This window comes from Protopterus annectens, chromosome 9.part0 (genome assembly GCF_019279795.1).
Source record: "Protopterus annectens isolate FY-2018-M chromosome 9.part0, PAN1.0, whole genome shotgun sequence".
NCBI classification, from domain to species: Eukaryota; Metazoa; Chordata; order Ceratodontiformes; family Protopteridae; genus Protopterus; species Protopterus annectens.
The window spans coordinates 647,521,216-647,542,882 of record NC_056743.1 but is presented as its reverse complement, the minus strand read 5'-3'; the positions used below and the strand labels follow the sequence as shown (position 1 = coordinate 647,542,882).

The 21,667-nt window shown below is 41.0% G+C and overlaps 1 protein-coding gene across 1 annotated transcript in view; it reads left to right on the top strand.

Annotated features, from left to right (window-relative positions):
* Positions 1 to 718: 718 nt before the first annotated feature.
* The window catches only part of CLIC1 (chloride intracellular channel 1), a 622,132-nt gene continuing 601,183 nt past the window's right edge, over positions 719 to 21,667 (top strand). Inside the window, exon 1 of the mRNA XM_044083235.1 lies at positions 719 to 1,012. Within this exon, the coding sequence (XP_043939170.1) occupies positions 971 to 1,012 (42 nt within the window). The 5' untranslated portion in view covers positions 719 to 970. The remainder of the gene's footprint in view (positions 1,013 to 21,667) is intronic.

Sequence of the window (21,667 nt, the reverse complement as noted above, 5' to 3'; positions counted from 1 at the left end):
TTGTATTTGGCACTAATTAAATATAACGTACATAGTATATTCACATATGAACGTTAGAAAGACTAGGAAATGTATTTTCTGTGTGTTCGTGCGTGGATGAAGGAGTTGTGGATATTTTACATACTTCTACCTCAGCCGTTGGTAGCCTTCCCTGTGTTCTGCACCGTTTATTCGTTAGAGTCTTGTGGATACCCACGGAAAAAAAAACGTTAGTCTGCGATAATAAATGAAAGAAGCATGCCATCTGTTGAAGTGGCACTGCACTTAACATAGCTCTCAACCTTCCATCTCCAAAATGTGGAACAAATGGGCAAAAAGTGGAACACGTACTAATGGCTTACTAACAACTTCAGCTAGGAAAGCCATAGGATGGTTAAAATATGCTAGTTTTACTTATAAAGACGATCTTTTAATGAATTAATATGATTTATTTCTATTTACCATGGATTTCACTTAAAAAAATTCCCCAACACTGAATGTGTTACAGACCCTTTCAATGTGGAACTTCGAGGAACACGAACTTTTTAAGACCCCGAATGAGGTACGTTCCTCATAATGAGGTACACTTGAGAGGCATGCTTAAATAAATAAAAAACATGTATGCTATCATTGAAATGTCTTTGTCCTTTCAGATAACTGTGACTCACTCTTAAACCAGCTACCGGTCTGAAACCAGGATTTTCTACATTTCCTGGGTGGGGTCTGTTTGTTCTTTGCAGTGATATTTCACGAACAAGTTCAGACGACGGTGTGTAGTCCTACCGTAAAGTTGTAGTTTAGATTCAGTATATGTTGTACAACAGTTTCTTGTTGTAGACTGTCAGGGATATAAATCGGTACAGGTGGGTGGAAAAGACTTGGAAGGAGAAGCTCTGCACTAATCTGGATAGAAAAGAGGGTGGCGATAAAACCTGGCTGTTCGGTAAAAGCGGAAGAGTGAGAGAACCTGAAACTTGAAGTTTTAGTAACAATGGCTCAAGAGCAACAAGAAGTAGTGGAGCTGTTTGTAAGGGTAAGTGTGAGGGACACATGGCAGAGAAAAGGGGGTGGGGGAGGAGGTGTACCAGTATACTGTTAAAAACTACCAGAATACTGTTAAAAACTACCAGAAAGATACAAATTAAATCCTAGATATTCTAATAAAAACTGCAGCTTTTGTAAAGGGGCGGTGGATTCCTAAATCACTGTCGAACTTTACTTTGCGGGGGTGTCTCTCCTGCCGTAACTAAAATATCTTTTTTGGTAGTGTGTTACTAAAAGGTGAGAATGGGTTTTGAATTGTGTATATTTATATAGGGGTTTGCACTGTTTGGGTCTTACTGCCACTGTTATATTTTCTTGTTACGTTAATTGGACTGTTGATAACTCATCAGAGGGGAGGGTGAATATTGCAACCTGAAACAGCTTTTGAAGTGGATTTTTCCGCTTCCTATTTTGCTGCGTCAGTGGTTGTGCGTTTGAAATGGATATGCCATCTGATACCTCTACCTGGACACCTAACTTCAGCCTCTTCCCACAAGAAACCTAGAGAAAGCATAAAATAATGGGACCCCAAAAGGACAGAATTTAAATATTGCTCTTATAAACTTAGCTGCTAGAATATTAGGATTTGTGTTGGCGTGCATTTTCTGATGGAAATAGAAGTCTGAAACTCGACTGTCAATAGTCATTATTTAATGACTCCAGTCCTTCACGATTTGTCAGAAATTTGTAAGATATTTGCGGTACAAATTTGGGCATTCTGTTTAAAAATCTGTACAGTTGAGAAGGGGTGCGCATTCTTTGTATAGACCCGCGAATCCTTATGCTTTCTTTAAATATTTGTTTGAGAAAAGAAGGAAAGTAGTGGAGAGGTGGTGTACTAACGAGCAGCGATGCAACCAGGCATACTTTGTACTGTACGGAGTACATTTTTTCTGTGAGCATCACATCAATATGGCTATTTTATATGTGGCATTACCTCTGCAACTGTTTTAAGTGGATGCATTTAACAACAGGTACAATATTGCTGCCATCAAGCCGGGACTGTTTCATAGAGCAGTATATATTTTGTATAGTATCCCCATACACCCACAGATGTGAAAAACACTCGCTGACTGGAAACGGTGCCGTGATGCATTTTATTTTAATATCAGTGACCATGGGTAGTTCCGCACTCTTAACTAGAGTACGGTGTTAGGGCGGAAGACTTTAAAATGTTACACCAATGAGCAAGCATCTAAGATCGTGGTTGTTGTTGTCCCCCATAGTAAGTCATACAAGAAAGTCAGTGTATAAGATAATGACGTTTTGATTAATTTCTCCCACCCCTTCAGTGTCACCGTATCTTGGTAATATTCCTCTAAGTTTTTATGTTCATGTGCTTGTCTTTTTGCCTGTTCTCCTATAACACAATGTAGACCTCCAGGTTCTCGCAGGCAGTGGTGAGACCCATGTCTGAAATAAATAAATGTTCAGAACGTAACACGAAAATATTTGTCTTGGTAACTTTTTATGATAGGGGTGTGGTATCCTGCGCTTGTGCAAGCAGTACACCTTATTTTATGTATTACAGAAAATGCGCCTTTAGGTAATGCAACAGTTGGTGATTAGATCATGTTTTGGTAATGCCTGCGTCTATTTTCCCTCTTACAGAAACTGTTTACAAACTGAATGATGCATAGTCTATTGAAACCCTAACAGTTAATAATGTGCATGCAAGACTGCTTTTTGCATTATGTATGTTTAATGGTGTTTGCTAGGCTAGCCCTCCTTTACAGAAAACAATTTTGTAAACGTGGTGTTTTTTTTTTCTCCTTTTAAATATGCAGCCATGCATGTTCTTAACAGAATACAAAATCGCAAACACGTACGTGCTTGGTATTTTAAAGCCGTCCATATTTCCCCAACAAAGGACATGAGGGTGCGGCTTGCGTAAGTCTCACTGAGCATACCTCTCAAGTGTACATCATTACGAGGAACGTACCTCATTTGGGGTATTAAAAAGTTCATGTTCCTCGAAGTTCCACATTGAAAGACAGTCACACATTCAGTGTTATGAATTTTTTTTAATGAAATCCATTGTAAATAGAAATTAATCATATTAATTCATTAAACGATCTTCTTTATAAGTAAAACCAGCATATTTTAATCATCCTATGACCTTCCTAGTTGAAGTTGTTAGTAAGCCATTAGTATGTGTTATACATTTTGCCCATTTGTTCCACATTATGAGGGCTAGTGTTCCTCATTTTGGACATAGAAGGTTGAGAGCTATGTCTCACATCCGGTGCTTATGTGTGTGTCCTGAATATCACAAATATTCAAAATAAACTGCTTTACATAAAATAGAAAATTGAACATTTGGTACTCGCTTGTCTTTTCCATATACTTGATCACAAACTTAGTCGCTTCATTAGCCAGGCAAAAGTGACCTGATGGGGGTCTTTAAGTCATGACTAAAACATAAGGTGTGCATTTCGTAGGATCGTAGAAGATTACTAGGCTATTGATTCGGAGGTCATTTCAAACCTAGCCATTTCATCCCAATCTAGTAGCACTGAAATGCTAGTCTATCAATATTCAAGATTGCATTTAGTAATGACTGCCCATGTCCAAGAGGGTTGTGGGTGCTATACCCGGTAAGACTTTATGGTACCCCATCCAGTCCAGGTTCCTCTTGAACAGTGTCCTAGAGGTGATATGTTTCACATGAATTGGTAGCTTGTTCCAAAGATGCGGCAGTCTGTGGGCAAATAAATCTATCCTTCCAGCATGTCGTGTTTAAGTTGCAGGTCATATTTAGGTCCCTGGAACGGGTAGTCCTAGTCCTGTTTGATTTTTGGATATGCAGCAAGTTCATTAGGTTTTGGTCTGAGATTGCTCTGTAGGCTAGTCATAAGTCTCCCTAAAAGTCTATACAGTATAGTGCAACAAGTCGGCCTGTTTAAGCCATGTGCTGGAGTCCCCTGATTTTTTGCAGGGGGGTGCAAACCCAGAGCCCTGCCCACGCAGCCATTCCAGTGTCCAGTTACTTGGATATTTCTCCCCATTTGTCATGGACACTGTTCAAATTTGTGTGCATACTGTTGTATGCTTTTACTTCTGCAATGATTACAGATACTTGGATTTCATTTACAACTTTTATTTCAAATTTTATAGCACAAACACTGAGACTTTTACTAAACCCAAACAAAGCAATAGTCTTACAATGAAAACAGAATTGGCATTAAAACTTTTCTACCTTTGAAATTCACGTTCACTGAAACAGCATCGAAACCCACATTCAAAGAAAATGCCAATGGCCAGTGGCAGGGTAAGTTTTTACCTTTGGCCTGTTTCCAAATCATAGGCTCCTTGCACACATTTTTAGAACCATGCAAACATTCTTTGATTCACCTTCCTGACTGTATTAATTATACTATATAATAATTGAATTATATCCCTTGTATAATACAGCACCACTTGTTAGTGTGTTTTAAATTTATAGTTCTGAACATTTTTCCTTTAAGCAATGGAACAAATCATATGAACCAATAATGGCAACCTGCCCAATTCAGAACATTTCAACCTTAAAGGGCCACTGAAACTTCTATATCACAGTCCACCAATATCAATCAATATGCAGAATCTCTGCAGAAGTAAGTCATCTGAAAATTCCACATTAAAGAGATCTGCAACCGATAACTGTGTCTAGGACAGATTGTTGGTTCATAGAATAAGTACTAGGCTAATTGCCCTTGTGAGCCTTTTTAAGCCTAGCCAACCCTGCACCTTGTGTTTGTAAGGCAAACACCTCAACCATTAGGCCACCCTTGAAGAGGTTGTTGGTAGAAAACAACTTTATATTTCAATGTTTCATTTACAATTCCGTGCCTGTTGCCCTTGAAGAATAAATTGCCTAGGTTGCATTACTGGTATATTGCAATAGGGAATGGGTGGCAAGATGAAAAACAGGTTCATAGTTATTAGGTGTCTCATCCAAAGGAGGACATACTAAGGACTGCAGCACTATACCCCCTTAAAATACAGATGTACATGCTGTAGGAATAGAACCTACAGCCCTTTGCATCAAGATGCAAGTATGCTGCCTGCTGTGTTAACACTGCTTTAAAATTCTATACCACAATAATGATACCATTTGCTAAACAAAACAGTTGCACATTTTAAGCAGACTTAGCATGAGCAGCAGTAACCCTTGCTTTCCTCGAAGCTCACAATTCCTTGAAAATGCACTTCAAAATGAATTTCACCTGCTAGATCTAACTAGGGCATTTTTTTTCTCTCACTCTCTAATCTGGACAGAGCCTAAAATAACCTCGACTTCTTGGTGCAATAAATCTGGACAAAGCCTAAAATAAACAAGGACAGATTATAAATATTGCTTTCATGAACTTATAAAATTGCTAGAATAACAGGATTTGTGTTGGTATGCATTTTTCTAAAGGATATGATGTCTAAAACTATTTAGCAACTTCAATCCTTTTTAGGAGGAATATGGGGCAGAAATGTGGACATTCTTCAAAAACCTGGACAGCTGAGGGGTATGCTATTTATATATATATATATATATATATATATATATATATATATATACACACACACACACACACACACACACACACACACACACACACACACACACACACACCCCAAACTAGGGACACATTTAGAAAGTTGCTAGAATAACAGGAGTTGTGTTAGAATATATTTTCTGAAGGATATCAAGTCTGAAACTCAAATGCATGTCATTTATTTAATAACTTTAATCCTTGGCTCATCCCAGTGATTTGTCAAAAACAGAATTTTTATGAGGAACAGACCAAAAATATAATGCAAAAAAAAAACACTTTATTCAGCTGTTTATACACTATTTGTGTTTCCTCCTCCTCCGACTCTTATTTCATCTTGTTTTTTCTGCTACTTGCTGCTACATGTTCTCTAAAGTGTTCAATTACATCTTCTCTGTTGCATTTATTGCTACGTGTTTATAGCCTGTTGAAATTGTGTTATTCTCTTAGTTTTGGTTTAAGCACTTGGGCTTTAGGCCTACCCCTTGGATCTCCCTGGCCTTTCTCCCTCAGATTCTGAGAAATATGGATGGATAATTTCCTACGGTTTCTCCTGCCAGCCTGGTTGATGTGGGCAATCCTGAGACAGTATAGCAACTGCCTCATGTACATGGACAACCATCTACTACTACCACCTAAGGACACAATTTGTGAGAGATGTAATTACATTAAGTACCTAGAGTCTATGTTCTCTCCCTCACAAGCCAGTATATCTGGCACTGAGAAGGTTGTCAATACAAGTAGCACACCTCAAACACCACCCACAACTACACAACACATACCAACATATGCGGAGGTTCTCAACAAAAACAAACCCAAACAAAGGAGATCTCGGAGGCAAAAACAACTCCACAACCCTCCACAACAAATATCATGCATAGTCCATACATCTGTGTCTCGCAACCACTAAGGCCTAACCATAAACCCAACATATTAGTTATAGGAGACTCCATTGTGAGATGCACAGATGTGCTTCTCTCCAGGCTGAATAAGGAGAAAGTCATGGTTAGTTGTTTGTCAGGTGTCAAAATCTGCCATATCACACATGTACTCGTGTCTCTCAGCAACAAGTACTGTTATGACTCTATCGTAGTCCATGTTGGCATGAACGACTTGAGATATACCTCCCTAGACTATTTGAAGAGAGAAATGATTGAGCTCGCTGAATGTGTCCCAGGCAGGTATGACCTTAGCCTTAAGCAGCATTCTACCGTCACCAAGAATGATGCCTCAATACAAACAGAAAATGATTGAGCTCGCTGAATGTGTCCCAGGCAGGTATGACCTTAGCCTTAAGCAGCATTCTACCGTCACCAAGAATGATGCCTCAATACAAACAGAAAATGATTGACTTTAACAACTGGCTTAGTTTCTGGTGTCATTACATGGGGATCCAGTACTTGTCAGCCTGGGAAGATATGATCGAGAGACCACAATGCTTTGCAAGAAATGGCCTGCATCTGTCTCACTTGGGCTTCTGGTAAAGGCCCTTGTCTCCCCTATAGTGCCTTTTTTTAGGAAAAGTCATGAGGTTGATGCTACCAACATAAAAATTTCAACAAAATGCAAATTAAAGGTCATGCTGCTAAATGCTAGGAGTCTAAATATGAAACTGCACTCATTGCAAGAATTCTTAACCCTGGAAGATGCTGATATTTGTGCATTCACAGAAACCTGATTCAAAGCTGCGAAGAGCACCCTAGCCTTACCATATATGTATATGTGTGTGTGTGTGTGTGTGTGTGTATGTATATATATATATATATATATATATATATATATATATATATATATATATATATATATATATATATGTGTGTATATTTTATTTTATTCCTCCAGGTTGATCAAACAGTATGACACACAGGAGACACTCCAGGTGCAGTTAACCATTGACAAGGCTCCTATTCAAATCATAGCTAGCTACAAGCCCCCAAATTTGACTCAAGATGCCCACTCCACCTATCTGGACCTCTTCGAATCTATCAAGTTTCAACCTTTTACCCTGACTTTGGGTGACTTTAACTACCCGACCATAGACTGGCAAAATTACTCATGCCAGAACACAAATGCCCAGAGATTCCTCGAATTTTTTTTTTTTATGCAAATACTTTGGAACAGCTAGTCAATGCCCCAACAAGAGGTGATAATATCTTGGACTTGGTATTAACCAACATGAGTAATCACTGCAGCACCCCCTACAGTATCCTCCTCCCTGGCAAGATCCAACCATAAAGCAGTCACTTTCGAAGTCACCATCTCCCCTGACCCCCTCTTGCTAGGGTCAAACAAATAAACTTCTCCAAAGCTGATTACAATCTCCTGAGGAATGGTATAAACGGCTTCACAGCCTCCTTCCCCTCTGTAGGAACTGGCACTAATATCCAAATCTACACCAAAGTACTATATGTGCATTTATATAGATGCATGGAATCAGGAATACCCAACAGGACAAAGTCATCCTCCGCAAGGAAGAGTAAACCCTTGTGTTGGACATCTGCAGTAAAGTATATAACAAAAGGGAAAAATTGCAGTCTAGGACCAACTAGGAGCAGGTGCCCAATTGGAAGCAATCTCTCCTTAGCCTGAACAAGCAAATAAGAGCATAATGAAATCCTGAAAAGCCAACTTAGACTCCAAATTGGCCACATCTACCAGGGACAATCTTAAGGCCTTCTTCACATATGTCCGCAATCTCAAAGGAAGCACCCAGATCTGTTCAAAACTGGTGGTCAAGGACACCACATAAACAAATGCTGTAGATATAACCAATCTACTGGCTGACAGATTCAGCAAAAACTTCAACCCTCTGTCCCCCCCCCCCATCAGTAAATTGGGACATCCTCAGTACATGCCCCTTCCCCTTTTCTCTAGAGGAACAGGTCCTCACTGCCCTCTCAAAGGCAAAAAATACAGCCTCCATAGGACCTGAAAACATCCCAGGCTGCATCCTACATGAACATGCAGCACCATTAGGCACCCTGTTCAACCAAAGCCTGAGTACCGGCTTTGTCCTAGCTGAGTGGAGGACTGCCACTATCATCCCTTTACACAACGGTGGAGTGTCCACCGATCTGGGAAATTATAGCCCCATTAGTCTAACTAGCCTGATCTGCAAAACCATGGAATGGATTATCATGGACCTCATTAACAGGGACATTGCCAACCTCCAAATACTCGACCCCACACAGTTTGACATTGTCAAGGGGAGGTCGTGTCTGTTAAATCTGGTTGACTTTGAGGCAGTCACCAAAGCATAGGACAAGAGGAAGATAGTGCACACCACCTACATTCACCTGGCTGAAGCCTTTGACATGATTTCCCACTCGAGCATAATAGATAAACTCTCTCAACTAGGCATCAATCTGTATGTTACCAGATGGGTAGTAAACTGGCTCACTAATAGAACCCACCTAATCAAAATAGGGGAAGCCACCTCAAGAAGTAGACCCAAAATGAGCAGCGTACCCCAGGGATTGGTCTTGGGGCCTCTGTTATTTGGGATATACTTCTCTGAGATGCAGGCCAAAACCAGTGGGCTATGGCTGACCAAGTTTGCAGAAGACTGCAAGCTGGGCGCGGTTATAAATTCCCCAAGTGATGTGGACGTCCTCCAAGAGGGTCTCACCCAAGCAAATGACTGGTGCCAGAAACATGGCCTCAAGCTGAATGCCAAAAAAATGCATCCTCATCCCCTTTGGGGAAAGTACGTCACCACATATTATCACATTAATAACAACGTCCTAAGCACGCAATCTGTCATGAGGGATTTGGGCACCCAGGTTGATAGCTGCCTGACTTTTGACCACCATGTTGCTTCCTACATGGCCACCTCATAAGTAAGGGTATCTCATCCAGGGACAAGGTCATAACATCCCTGTATTCTTTTTTATAAGGCCAATTATTGAGTACAGTGCCCCCTTCGGCATGTACTTATGCAGCAGCTGGAGAGACCACACCGAGGTTCCTTAACAGGAGAATGCAGGGCCTCAAACATCTACCTTACACAGGCTAAAAGCCCTGTCCCTCTACTCAGTTTCATACAGACTCCTCAGATGTGACCTCTGTCTGGCATACAAAGCAGTCTCAGATCCTGCCTTGATGGGACTGCTGCATATCCGCAAGTCAAGCTCCACTCGAGTAACATGCATGCATGACCTCAACCTGGTCTGTGACATCAATAGGACTTGGTGGGACAGATTTGTATCCCAGAGACTCCCCCATCTGTGGAATAGACTCCCTCTTCACGTCAAGCAGGGTACCTCATTATCCCTTTATAATTGCAACCTGGATAACTAGATGGGGAAACAGAAAATACTTCCCTGGGATTTTACCTGTGTCCCTGTTGGACAAGGGCTTTGGGTGCTGACTTGTCTAAACATGGGCTAAATTCTTGGCTAGGCTTATAAGGGCCTCGGGGCCAATAGTCTAGTAACTTCTTATGATCCTATAATATTATGCACCCAAATGAGTGATGCCTGGCCTTCTTGCCCTCCCGATTGGCCTGGCATACAACTGTGCAAGGACCCTACCCTATCCCCATCTTGGTGTTTTCCATCCCTTGTGTGTCTTTCTACATTCCTTTTAAATTTTCCAGCCTTGACCACTCTAAAGTGTCTGTATTTCTGTCTGGGTCTGTTTACATTGGTCTACCTGACCCTGCTGTCTGCTCTTTCTCTGTTTCATCTGATACACTTATTTCCTATATATGAAAAAGGACTCTTTCTAAGAATGAATGCACGTATACATACATACATAATGAGTCATCCTTCTTTCCCCAATCCCCTGTCATGCCTTATGGTAATCCTTGTGTCTGTCCCTGCTTGCTGTTCTCCCTTTTACTACTTTCCTATCTGTCCCATTTCTTCTCCATTTATAAGATGAGCAGGATCGACTTTTTGCTGTACATGCCTGCAGTGTCGTACCTGATAGCTGCTACGCTGCCCTTCTTGTACCAGATGAGGATGAGATGCAGCTATATTGTGCTACAATGCACATGAGCGTGCATTAAGTTAGCCACATTAGCCTGCCTTCCTTGTCGTATATCATGTCTGTCACATATCTGTTGCAACGCTGATCAAATTCCAAGCAGCCAAGTACCATTCCTCCCGTTAACATCATATGTCTCTTTAATTATGAAGTCTTTTACTTAGAGTTGCAAAACTTTTCAGTGTCTAAAACACATGATTAGTTATGTGGCTGTTTATTTACTTACTTACTGACATTTGGTGACCGGGAAGGTCCGACTGGGTCAGGAACCGATTTTCAGTGGAGGCCCTGGAAGAAAAGCTGCAAAAACCATGCTGACATTACAGTTGTATCTAAATATTATGTAGGCTGTAATAAAAATTCAAACATTAGTAGTTTACAGTTAACATAAGCATACATATATCTCTAGACAATACAATTTGTCATGCAGATTCATAGCAATTAACAGCAAATCATAGAAGTTCAGTCTAAAATTCTAGTTTTGAGATTAGCATTACTGGCAGAGCAGATTTAATTCTACAAAAGACATAAAATATATTAGTTTTACTTTTGAGTGTTTAAGGGTAGAAGTTCAGTATTGATGAAAGTAAGACATAGGGAAGAGTTTGTACCATGAACCCATAGAAAATTTGTGCTACTCCGCCATGCAGCACTTGTCTATGGATTCTTGCCCTGGTCTTGGGTTTTATATTTGGCTTCTGTTTTTAGGTGTTTTTACACTGACTAGCTTTTAGTTTTATATGTCCTTTTAGGACTGAAATGCCACCACCTGTCCGACTGGCTCTGCAACAACGAAAGGAGGAATATTCTGAAAATTTGATATGAATTCTGGATATGTAAATCAAATTTCAGTAATGGTGCAGATATTAATACCCTCCATGTAGAGGGAAGCTTCTATGTCGCATTGTTTTCATTTATTAGTTAAGCAGGTAAACCCATTTATTAGTTAAGCAGGTAAACCCATTGGACTCAAGTGCCCCTTTTCACAAGCAACTTCAGAGGACTGTCTGGGTTACTGACTTGCTCAGAATCACTTAGTAGGCAAATCGGAAGGTGACAGAATCAAACCCTCTTGTACAACAAGAATTTCGTTGATGAGAACTCTGGCATTTAGCAGTTACTGCATCTCTGATCTTTATCTTGCATGTTTTTTATTTTCTTGAAATAAATTTGCTTATTCCCTGTACTCCCTTGAGACAGAGGCTTCACTTCTCAGTCTCTTTCCCTATCTGGTGCACACCTCAAGCCAGGCCTAACAGGCACTGAATCACCTGTTTATAACATTATTTATATACACACACACACACACACCTGGAACTGCTTGCTTGCTCCTATTCTAATGTCAATACCCTCTTCCTGGACACAACACGGCATCTCTGCTGGCGCCCATCTGGAATTCAAATTCCGCATGCGAATGCGGAAGATGAAGACTTAAAACCATTTATCGCACGTATGGAGAAGACGAAAACAGGTTGCAAGCACCTTCGTTTGTACGACTGGACACAAAGGGCATTCTTAAAGCAGAACGCCCTTAAATTTTTTTTTTTTATATAAATTAGAAGTAAATTAATCTCCTGGCCAGCTGATTCCAGGGGAGTGCAATTGCACCCCCTTGCACCTGCCTGCGGGCACCCATGCCTCTGAGGTCTCTCCAGTTGCTGTAGGTGCTTTGTACAGTACATGCCGAACAGTGAGTTGTACTCTATTATGGCTGGATTAATGCTAAGCTTAGTGAGGTTATAACTTTCACTCTGTAGGCAATGCCTCTTTACTAATAAAGTATGCCAAGTAGAAAGCCTACCTTACTACAGTAGACACGTTGTGGCCGAGCTTAAGGTCACAGTCAACTTGTAATTTCGGGTCCCTTACCACTTCGTGGGTACTTGGAGTATTGTTGATTTGAGGCTTTGTATTAGAACATTACCCCACCAGATGCGCAATAGCAAGGACTGCCCAAACCCCGCCCAGCAATCTCCACATGAATTTATTTTGAAAACAGCTTTGAATAAACTTGGGGAAAATCATCCTCACATAAATGAGTATGCTAAACTTTGTAATTTTTTCAATACAAAGCCTTTTCACCCTTATTTGCTGGTACCGGGATTTAATTGATCAAAAGCTTCGATATATTACATGTTAGACTAAATAATTTGGTAGAACGTGTACTTACAAATGGTATACAATACGCAGATGACTCGACCATCATCTGCTCAGCCCAGTCCCTACCAAAACTGCAAAAAGTCACACAGGAAGCCTTTTCCTCTGAAACATGGTTATCTGATGCCCGATTTAATACTCAACCCAAACAAAACTAAACTACTCCTCTTCCAACCCACCAAACATACTCAAAACAACTCTCACTTTAACATCACGGCAAAAGACAACACCACTATATACCCAACTGAACATACCAAATTACTAGGAGTGGAAATAGACAATAAACTAAAATTTGACTTTCACATATCCATGACTATAAAAAAAAGTCCACAAAAAATAGGAGCATTATACAGAAATAAGCAATTTCTCACCAAAGCAGCAAAGATTTCAATAGCAAATTCCCACCTTATCTCCACCCTACTTTTATGCCTCTCCAATATATACCAACCTAAGGCAATGTGATCTAAACAAGCTAGAGACCTGCTACAACAAAATCGCCAAATTCGCCACAGGGGCATCTACCGTAGTCACCACTGTCTCTCACTTGCTGAACTGGGCTGGCTTGAACTCCCTCACCTCCTTCAATGGTATCAACTCTCACTCGCCCACAAACTAGTAAACCATCCACTAAATGTCCCATCCCTCCAAAATCTACTCCAACCCTATCGCACCATCAGACCACTAAGATCCAGCAGCAAAAATCACTTGCAGATCACTAAAGCCAATAACTCTGCTGGTGAAGCACTATTCTCTTGCGCCATAGCCAAATTATGGAACTCACTCCCACCCACAATTACCTCCATACCATCATGCACCCACTTCAAAACTTTACTAAAAGCATAACTAAAAACATGCTGGCTATGCCCTTGCAACTCCCACTGTAATATGATCCACCCCATCCAACCACTACCTTTCTTTCCACTCCACTAACTACCTTGATTATAGCAAGCTCAGATGCTCATAAGCCAGTACTTATTTTACAGCACTAACAACTTCTTGTAACATTTGTTAATGTCTGGTATGCACTTCACAGATAAAGATTCTAGTTGTCTACTGATGTACTATGTTCTTCATCTGTAAATATGTTGTAAGTAATTGCTGTGTAAATTATTAATCACTATATAATCCAATGTAAATACTGTCTGTTTATTTTAACTGTGGAGCTTTTCTCCCTGGGCCTCTGCTGAAAATGGACCTACGTCCAGTCGGACACTCCCGGTCAACAAATTTAAATAAAATAAATTAAATAGTATACCGATCCAAACAGATTTTTACCTATTATAACAAACACAGAAAATGCTGAATTTATACACCAGTATTACACTGAGAATTACAATTCTTTAAAGGGGAGGGGGCGAACACATAAAATGCTGCATGTATAAAATCTATTACACAGACTTAAAATTCCTATTCTGTAAAGGTGTGGGTGCGGGTGGCGACCTTTCTGGGAGGTCTTTTTTATTGCATGTATTTATTGTCCCACTGCCTTAGAATATTGCTTGTTGCTTTATCTCCAGAAAAAAAATTTAAAGAAAGGTTTAGGGGGGAGGGTGTGTGTGTGTGTGTGTGGGGGGGGGGGGGGGGCTTGCCCCCCTGCAGAAACAATTACTGCACAACATTATACCAAAGAAAGTTGGAAGTGCACGGGTTATGGGTATGAACTGCAAAATGGGGACTTGTGGATACTGCCTACATACTACCCTTCTGACCTGCTTCTTACCCTACAACACAGTGTGTGGTTAAGTACAAAGGGACAAAGTAAGTCAGACACCCAGGACATGCAGTGTTTTCGACAGTGCGCTTATAAATGTAGAAAGTAATCCACATTCTCCATGTCACTGTATAATCTGCATGGCTTGTCACACAGCCCTGTCAGTCATGTAGGCCATGCCCATTCCTGCGCGAAAATCGTGGTGGGGGTTATGTTCTGATACAAAGCAGATTTTTATAGCTTGAAGGGACAGTGTGCATTCAGTTTGAGACCTTGTTTAAGACACCAGTTATTGGTCTATGTAAGACCCTCTTGGAGTGTACTGGCATCATTTGGGGATTTAGTAATTGCACCCAGTTTGCAGTCCTCTGCAAACTTGGTCAGCCACGGACCCTTAGTTTTGATCTGCACTTCTGAGTAGTGTATACCAAACGGTAGGGGGCCCAACACTGACCCCTGTCACCCCTGCTGGTAACAGGTCTGGTAGTTAATAGTCACCCACTTGGATAGGTTGCCAGCTGGCTCACAGACCGGACATGTACATCTTACAACAAAGGGGTTTATATTCAGTTTACTAAGATTATTGGTAATGCTTAAGTGTGGGATTGTGTCAAAAGCCTTTGCCAAGTTGAGGTATGCTGTGCTCAACTTTGCGCTGGTCAGTGGTCCTGGTCACATTTTTTGAAGAAGTCCACTAGATTTAACAGACAAGATCTGACCTTTTGAAGCTGAATTGGGTAGGATCCAGGGTTTGGAGGTCGCCTATGTCTCTGTTTTATGAGGTCCATAATGATGCATTCCATGACCTTACAGATGAGGCTGGTCAGGCTTATGGGTCTGCAATTCCCTGGGTCTGTTGCTAGGCCTCCTTTGTGGAGGGGAATGACTGTTGCTGTTCTGCATTCCACAGGAACAAAGCCTGTGGTTAGGCTATGATTGAAAAGAGTACTTGATGATGATGATGCTAGTTCATGTTTTAGCCCGTTTAGAGGATGGCCTGGGAAGCTGTCTGGTCCCATACAGGTTGTGTTTTTTGCTTTGGACAAGGCTATGATGACCTGCTCCTCAGATATGTAGGGTAGGAGAGAATTTGGGTTAAGGTTTGCGATAAGTTTGGAAGGGATAAGTGAGTGCAATTTTTGCCAAACTTTCCCGCTAGCAGGTTTGCTATATAAGTAATCCCCTGGGTATATCTGCAATCTCCCATCCATTGGTCAAGATTTCCTCTTGACAAGGCCAGAGAGGTGCTCTGCCTCACATACCGGGATTTGATACATTCCCGCATTGTACTCAATCAATCATCAGTCTCATGGTGATGAGTACAGGGGGACGATACCTCCCTTTGATCTAGATGTGAATCCTTCATGATCAGGTGGTGTCAAGAGGCTACTGTCAACATTGTCCCCCAGATCTCTTGATGACTTTTTTTTTTTTGTGCTCAGTGGATTGCCACTATGGTAGGTAGGGTAACCTGTTTTTTCCCGGCGGTATACTATGCATTTTTTTGGTTTTTAACTTCAGGCCATGGCTCTGGCACGCCGAACAAGGGTGGAGGGACTGAGCCCTGTGGGACACCATTTTTGACAGGCTTTGAGTCTGACATGGCTCCAGCAACTCTGACCCTGGACTGTCTCGAGCAAGTAAGTTTAAGAGGCAGGATCTGCCTTTGACAAAGACAAAGCCAAAAATCCAAAGTCTGCAAGTTCCCAATTTCTTTATCTTTTTTTTATGAATTTCCATCATCCTCCTCTCCACAAGATAAGGCTTGTCAAGCTAATGGGGGCGGTAATTTCAGGGTCTGGAGGTGAGGCTTAAAACAGCTGTCTCCTAACTGTGGGTTTTAAATTCTCGTTGAGTTCATGAAGCACACAGCCGGGGACACCATCCGGTCCCATGGATGCTGTGTTTTTGCCTTAGTGAGGGATGTTTGGGGACTACAATCTCTGGAATAGATATCTTCCTTTGGGGAGGGGGGAGAGAAGTTGCTGAACCTGTCAGCAGCAGTATGTTGGCAATGTGTGTAGGTTCAGTGAGCATATCTGGGAGTTCCCTGGTCTCTAACATAGCTAAAGAAGGCCTTATGATTCTCTTTTAGAGGAGTCCTTGGCTTTTTTCTCTCAAAATTTGCCTTGTAATGTTTGGCCAGGGGCCTTAAAGGGAGCCCACACTAGTTTTTAAAGTGTGAAACCGGCTTTTGAGAAGTTTTTCACTGGGACCCCCTCCTTTCTTGGTGTTGTCCGGATTTTGGGGCGGCAGACATTTCTCCATATTGAGAAGGGGCCCGAGGTGCATGCATCTTGAGATTGAGACTTCTGGCATCGTTGACACCAGCGACACCTATGTGTCGAGACCTGACCTGCTCGCGTTGGCTATGTGGCGGTGTTTGAGGACGGGCAGCAGCTTAGCAGGCGGCTCTGCCTCTTTCTGCTCAGTCTGGTGAGTGTGTGCGTCAGTATGGAATCACCAATGAAATCTGTGTATGAGTGTTTTGTTTGAAGTGTGTCTGGTGGGCTGTGACTGTTTAAGGGCTGTGCTGTGAGTGTGTTGCATGTGTTGTGTGTGTTGGGTGTGTTGGTGGTTGTTGTTTTGTTTGTCTGCTTTGGTCTGTGCTGCTGCTTTTTTTTGTTTTTTGATCAGAGAGCCTCTGTTTTGTGTGTGAGTATGTGTATGATTTGAAGTTGTGATGGTACCATGTGTATCTGTGGGGTCTCTGTGTGAGATATCTGTGGGGTCTCTGTGTGAGATACAGTTGGTCACTACTTCTGCACATGCTTGGGTCCTGCCTTTTAGGGTACGTACACAGCTGTAAAGGGCCTTATGGTTATCCTTGCCCTTGCTTGCTAAGTTTTTCTCAAAGAAGCCCTTGGAGGATTTTACATTGTCTTATTTGCCTGTTGAGGCTGAGGAGGGTGCTTTTCCGTTGTTTGGGTTTCACCTTTGTTTTCTTGGACAGCAACTTTTTTGTTTGTTGATGCTGGATATCCACCATGACAGCTTGTATTTTTCTTGGGGCTCTTGCTTTGATTCTTTCTAGTATTCTTTACGCAAGTGATTGTACAGGGCTTTAGTGTAGTTACCACTTCCAACTGGGGGTGGGGCTTGGAATGCATTTATACTTTCACCTAGGAGGGTATAGTTAGCCTTGGTGAAGTTTTTAGTCTGATTTCACCCTTTGTGAGTTCTGGTGTTAGTGCCAGCTCAAAGGTGACTGATTTGTGGTCACATTTGACTGGTAAGTTGCAGCAGTGCATCTGTTTGACATGTTAGTGAGGACCAGATGTAATATGCAAACAAAACTAACATGAATAAGGTGTGTGTGTGTGTGTGTGTGTGTGTGTGTATATCTATATATAAATTGCAGTGGGGTGTAACACTTTCTTGCCCTCAGTGCACCATCCAACACGAAACTGATATTTTTTTTTCAACATTGTCCCTCAGGAGGGGCAGTTTCCAAGAGGTGCATTCCCCTTGTTCCCACTTGTAACCACATTCCTCCAGAAACTCAATGTGCAAAGCAGAGGTCATTCTTGTAGCCTTCTTCTAGCTTTACCAGGTATGGTTCCCCGTGCTGTGGCCGTGTCTCAAGAGAAGACCCCGTCTCCTCCTGCAGCGCCCTTGTCTACTGTCATATCCATCTGGGCTGCTTCACCAAAACACAAGCTTCCTTCATTTGACCGCATGGTTTCTCAACTTCAGTGATGGCTAGAGAGCAGTTAGTTTCCCACTGAGGTAGTCTAATCACTGCATGTCAAGGAATTTCAACAAGGAAAAGGTAAATGGAAGAAGTTTTCTCTCTGGGCTTTATGCAGAATATAACCCCTAGCTCATCACCTCTTTCCCATGTACTTACCTTCATAGCAGAGGTGTTCAAGTAAGGAGAGTTACCCCTCCACAAAAGGCTGATTGCCCTTTCTAGGGCTTGTGCTTCCTTTGTAGCCATAGTTATAAATTTGCTTTGCTGTTTTAAGCCCCCAAGGTCAGCTTGGGATTCTGTCTAGTTGTTTTCAGTGACCAGATAACTCAAACATTTTGATAAGTACATAGCTTGTGCATTTATTCTGGTGCCAGTGTGGATACTGGAGTGACCCACCCCACTTTCCTCTTTTAACCTTTCAATTTCAAAGGGAGCTGTAGGAATTTTGGAAGCCTAGCTATTCTCCCCAGGATTCCCAAGTCATTACATTGTGTTTCATATCTAGGGATGTAGCTGTTTTCCTTTAGTCGATTTTGAGCTCTGTCAGGTGTTTATGGGAAGGGGGGAGCTGAAGCTTTGAGGAGTGTTATTGCTAAGTAAAAGGGTATTAATGTGACAGGTCAGCTGTGTTTTGTCCGACAGAGTCTAGATAAATTAAACATTCTGGGAGTACAAAGCGCATGCTTCTACATTTATTTTTAACATTTTGGCTTTGTGTATTTTCTGTGCATTGCCACTCTCCCATGTTTTGCATGGAGTGAGATACTAGGAAAAACAATTATTGATAGTGTATGCAGACAAAAACAAAATTCAAAACCAGTATAAAGTGTACTGTATCTGTGTTGAAGAACCAAACGTCACCCGAAGTACAAAAGCACTAAGTGCTTTCATCCTGTCACTGAGGACTTCTATCAGAACTTGGAGATACTTACTGTATTGTGGGAGGAATTTCTGGCCTTAATGTGCGTATATAGTAGGGTTCAGAAAAGCAAGAATAGAGAAGGCAGTGTCCATTAAAATATGTTCCCGTGCTCACAGTTTTATTTGGAATATGCCCCTTGGGGAAAGGAGGTATAATTCCTGAAATTTGAAGCATGTTTCCATCAAAATTTATTTATTTTTTTCAAACTTGCAAAATATATACTGTTAGAACCTAATAGTTCTCCTTTGCAAAGGAATAGTAGATGTAAGGGCATTCAAGTTGGGGATTCCTGGGGAAGCTGCTCTGAAATCTCAATAAGCAGCAGATGTATGTTAATTTGCATTTACTCTTGTGATCTTTCTGTGGATTAGTTTACTTGTGTTCCAGGTACTGGAGTGAGGTAAGGTGTAAGCAGAAAGACTTTATCGCATTTTCATTTTGAGAAGATTCTGGTTTGAGATTGTTGTGCAAACTGTTTTGAATGAGTAGGACTCTCCGAGTTTTGGGACTTTTAATTTGTCTTGGTCTGCATTTCTGTTTGTCTGGTTCTGGTCAGTCTGTTAAACTGAAATGCGTAGTGTTTGCTGGCATTGATATTTAGGGTAGGAGTGTAATGTAGCAACTGATGTATATATTATGTCGTGATGCAAAGGTGCAGAAAGGAGGTGGGTTTGGTTAGAAATATGATGTAGACATTGTTGAATTACTTCATGGTGTTTTTTTAAAGTGGTTCACTTGACTACTGGTAGACATTTGAGGTCATGAATGATGACAGCCCGGGATTGGGCAGAAGTCATTGTGGACCATCTATTTTCCAAAGACTAATCACTATTTTATGGTTTGGTAAACTATGGCACACCTTACCCCCACCTCCTGTTTTAAAACCTTCAAATCTGCTTTAAAAACATTACCTCAAGGACCCATCTTGCCCATGCAGTATAAATAAGCCTCATTAAACCTCTTCTTTAATGTCTGTTTGGCTAGGCTTGTATAGGCCCTAGGGCCAATAGCCTAGTAGCTGCCTATGTAAATTGATGTAATTAACATACATATAACTTAATGTACACTAAATATTATTGCATTCCATTGGTTTGCATCTACTTTATATACTACTAAGCATTTTGCTTTAGTTTAAATTTTGAATTGTACTGTATTTTCTATACATTTTTTTATGTATTGTAATATGCTACTTCAATGTTTCTTTGTTAAACACTGTACTTTGTGGAACTTTTCTCCCTGAGCCTCCAATGAAAATGGGTCTCTGACCCAGTGGACTTTCCCAGTAAATACATGAAAAATAAGTACATAAATTTCAGAAAGCATTACAGTTGTATTGCTCAACTGCTGACTGGGCCTGGAGTTGCGCATATGATGATGCAGGTTGTTAGTAAACGTAACCCTGACCTGAAGTAGAACTAACACCAGTATGCCTGAGCAGGATGACATGAAAGTAGATGTACTGCTAGCTCTGCTTTTCAGTGTGTGTTTGTGCTAGTGCATGCATATACTTACCTGTGTGTGTTTTGGGGGCATAGTTTGTGTTATCTGGAGACTGCAAGAAAAGGAATGTAGTGGCACCAAATGAGATTCTTTGTTTTCATTAATGTAATTCACTGCCTTACTATGAAGAATATAAAGGGATTGAAGTCCTCTAGGGTAGTGTAATGCACACTTAATGGAACTGGGCAGCTTTTTTAAATAGGATTATTATTTTTTTAAAGAATTTTCTAGTACTTGATATAATCCCGTACATGCTGCTGTGAAAAACTATGTAGAGAGCAGCATGATGGCTCACTGCAAAAGTGTGATGCCAAGTGTCGGACAACTGATGTGCCACCTTTCCAGTATGTGTGCACACTTATAATGTTTTGAAAACTACCTCGGCAGGTAATGAGTGCAGGAAGTACAGCCCAATGAAGCAAAAAGTGTCCAGCTGTGAGCTGTGTTTTTGTAAATGAAATAAGCGACTGTGGTGGTTGACCAGGGAGGAGACCTATAGAAAAAGGGCACAAGGAATATATTGGCCTGAGAAATGAAGAAGGTGAAGCAAGTACACTCGTTTTGTGGAAATAATGATGTTCCTTCTGACCTCCACATAACTGAACTTTCTCATGAGTGGATAAGTGAAGGAACATCATCCTGGCATTGTTGCAACCTCGAGGAAACAACTTTTTTTTTTTTTTTTTTTTGTGGAGGTAAGTATGGGTTGATACTTTTGTGGCAGTTTGGGGAAAGTTACACGTCTGTTTAAACCAGGTAGAACCTGTGAGAGACTGCTGTGTTTTCAGGAACAGAGTCTTTATTTACAAGGACCTCATTGCATCCACATTTGTGCAGTAATGTAAAAAGATACAGGTTGGATTTCTGCAGAGTTTGTACAAAAAATGCATTTTTTTATCAAGTACATGTTCATGAAAAATGCATGATTGTATTGTTGCTCTATGAATGTGCTGATACTGATTTGGGTGTAGCAAGAAGGCTGAAGTAAAAGTACACTGTTTTAAGTGTATGCTTTTGACTGCCCTAACAAGTTGGATGGGTTATTGCTACTGTAGAAAATATGGTTGTATAGCTAATAACTGATTGTTGATGTCTCCATCTGGAATGTCACTTGTGTTTATTCACTAAACCCTGAAATATTAAAA